Source organism: Orycteropus afer, unplaced genomic scaffold, assembly GCF_000298275.1.
Source record: "Orycteropus afer afer isolate SDZICR_OR568_19922 unplaced genomic scaffold, OryAfe1.0 scaffold00029, whole genome shotgun sequence".
NCBI lineage: Eukaryota > Metazoa > Chordata > Mammalia > Tubulidentata > Orycteropodidae > Orycteropus > Orycteropus afer.
In genome coordinates, this window is record NW_006921616.1 from 10,469,432 (window position 1) to 10,472,215 (window position 2,784).

At 49.9% G+C, this 2,784-nt stretch overlaps 1 protein-coding gene across 1 annotated transcript; it reads right to left on the reverse strand.

The window, feature by feature from the left end:
• Nucleotides 1–123: 123 nt before the first annotated feature.
• On the reverse strand, nucleotides 124–2,502 carry LOC122149516 (zinc finger protein 532-like). The gene has a single exon (XM_042780240.1). It carries the CDS (start codon nucleotides 2,500–2,502, stop codon nucleotides 124–126), a length of 2,379 nt encoding a protein of 792 aa, XP_042636174.1.
• Nucleotides 2,503–2,784: the final 282 nt, after the last annotated feature.

The window sequence follows — 2,784 nt, forward strand, 5'->3', positions numbered from 1 at the left end:
CTCCTTCTTCTGTGCATACATACACACCCCCCCACACACACATACACACACTCCTGTCCACTGAACTAAGTTCCACCCCTCCAACCAAGGACACTGTACGGAGCACTCATGGCTGCAGACTCGTCACTGACACACCCAATGGAAATGATACTCTACTTGTCCACTCGCATCCCCAGCCTGCTGGAAATGTGTAGCAAGTGACGTCTCGTCCTGGAAAACTTCGTTACACTCCAAACATTTGAGACTGTGTCTGCAGAGTTTGGACGGGTCTTCATCGAGAGGCATGGCTGGAATGATGGGTGTGCTGGAAGGAGCAGATATGACGGTCCCAGTTATGCCAGACTGGATTTTCGTCACCGTGTGTGTGCCAGCTCCCACAGAGCTCTGCAGAGTGGAAGAAGAAGCGGAAGTATTGCTCGTCGGAGAAACGATCATCTGATCTGCTGGGACTGGCTTCAGAATTAAGTGGGAACACTGCATCACGACGCCTTTTTCCTTATGCCCACGAGCGTGGGACAGGAGGCTGCACTTGTTGTAAAAAACTAGGTTCTTTGTACAGTGGTTACACGTCACTTCGATGCGCACGCTCCGTCGGTCATAGTGCTGGGTTAGGCTCTTCTCGAGCGCAAAGGAGTCACCACATTCCAAGCACTTGTAACCACGCGTCGGTAACGTGATACCGGCGTTAGCAGGAGGACTGAGGTTCGGGATGTAAACTGGGACTGGATTGACACTACTCAGCACCTTGTTGAAAGCTTCCACCACGGAACTCTGCAAGGAGGACACCACCTGGACTCGAGACACCTTCTTCGGTGGCTGTGAGGCTGCTGCATTGATTATTGCCTGCTTGATTTGTTGCTGAGGTTTGGTTAGCACTTGGCGGAGTTCAGAGGTGGCCTGGGCACCCTGAGGCAGGAGGTTAAGGTTGGCAAGGTGCACAGTCTTTGGCACAAGTTTGGCATTGGCCAGGCTGGATGCTGGCACCACAACAGTTTGCTGCTGGATGGCGTTGGCAGCTTTGATGATGGCGCTGCTGGCGCTCTGAACAGAGGCAGCAGATATGACCGTGGCTTTCACTGTCGTGTTGTTAGCGAGCTTCAAATTGATGACTTGAGAGCCTGCCGTCTTCACAGCAGAAACTGGGAGGAAGGCAGTGGCCACAGGCTTAATTGTGACCTGCTTGGGTGTCAACTCTACAGGGGACACTGCATTGGTAACGACCGCCGACTGGAGAGGCGCCCTGGGGGGAGAGGAAAGGACAGCGGCCGAAGTTGGAGACGACAGAAGGGACGTCACAGACGCCATCATGGACGCTGTCTGCTCAGAAGGCTTCTTCCCAGAATCGAGGTCGACTTCCGGCAGCACTCTGGTCACTGTTCTCTTTATCTCTCCAGATGAAGTCTTGATGGTCTTTATGCGGACTTTGGGAATGGCCGGTGTCGATCCTGCGGGAGAGGACGGGGACCCCTTGCTGCTGTTTTCACTTGAAACACTCCTGGGACTGTCCGGTTGCTTTGTGGATGCTTTCCTCGCCCCATCGATGAGACTCTGGGATTCAGGGGACTTTTCCACGGCTACTGGACTATCGTTGACTTCTTTCGGTAACGGAGAGGACTCCCTTGAATTGGTCACCAGTTCTTTACAAGAGTCAGATGCGGCCTTCTTAGCGCTAAGGGCTGCAATTGCAGCTATACATGACGAGAGCTTGGAGGACGACTTTGTCTTCGACTGGGTGACACCGGCGAGGTTAGTGTCACTCTTCTCGGAGCTCAACTTTCCGTCAAGTACCCTGTTTTCAAGCACCTTTTCAGAGTTTTCCTTCAATTTGTCCTCCACTTTTCTGACTTTAAAAGGCTCATAAACACTCAGATTTATAGAATTGGTTTCTGATTCTCTTTTAACAACTTTGTTTTTATCTATATTGCCTGAAGGAGTGATTCCCATTTTGCTTAAGCTTTCCCCTCCAAGGGCCTTCAGTTTGTCATAGTCCTGGTGGGAAACGGATCCCGCCAACACATTTGATCTAAAATTTGTGCGCGTCTCCTCCTTGTCTGGGGGGTCATCCACCTCGATTTTCTCATCATCATCGAACTCTTCAGCACTTGAGATGGGGCTGAACTGGCTGAAAGTTGAGTCCTTTAAAGTCACCTCTGAGGTAGGCACGTCTCCTTTCAAGGACTTTGCTCCATCTTTACCGTAACTATCCAGAGAAGATGCGGAAAGAAACCCATTATGTAAGCCATTGCCTGTGGAGTTATGGCCATCTTTCTCCACACCCTCGGAGGAATCAATGTTCCGAACATTCTTGACGATAACACTGACGCCAACGTCGGAAGACGAGGGTGTGTGGGAGTCGTCATCTACATGAGTGTTCTGTTTGATGTGGCTCTCATGGTCATCGTGTCCAGACTCAATTGCTGCTTTAGGATCGACCATATCTGGGATGTCAAAGGCTGCCAGGAGGTCATCAAAGTCTGGGGTCTTCATATCCCCCATGGTCATGAATTTGATCAGATGTTCTGTTAAAGGAACAGAAAACACTTCCATCAGCAAGTAACACTGTGTAATGATGAGATCAATAGCCCTGCAGGATTTACGGTACAAAGTGATGATTACCCAGAAAGAGCAAGTTGGTAACTGCATATTGTATTACTATGGAAATCTGCGTCAAAGTGAACATACACACACAGAGTATATTCAAAATATTCATAAGTAGAGCTTCAAAAGCAATTCCCCAAAATGCTGTGGAGTGTTACTGGTGTAAAGAGCCCTGGTGGAGCAGTG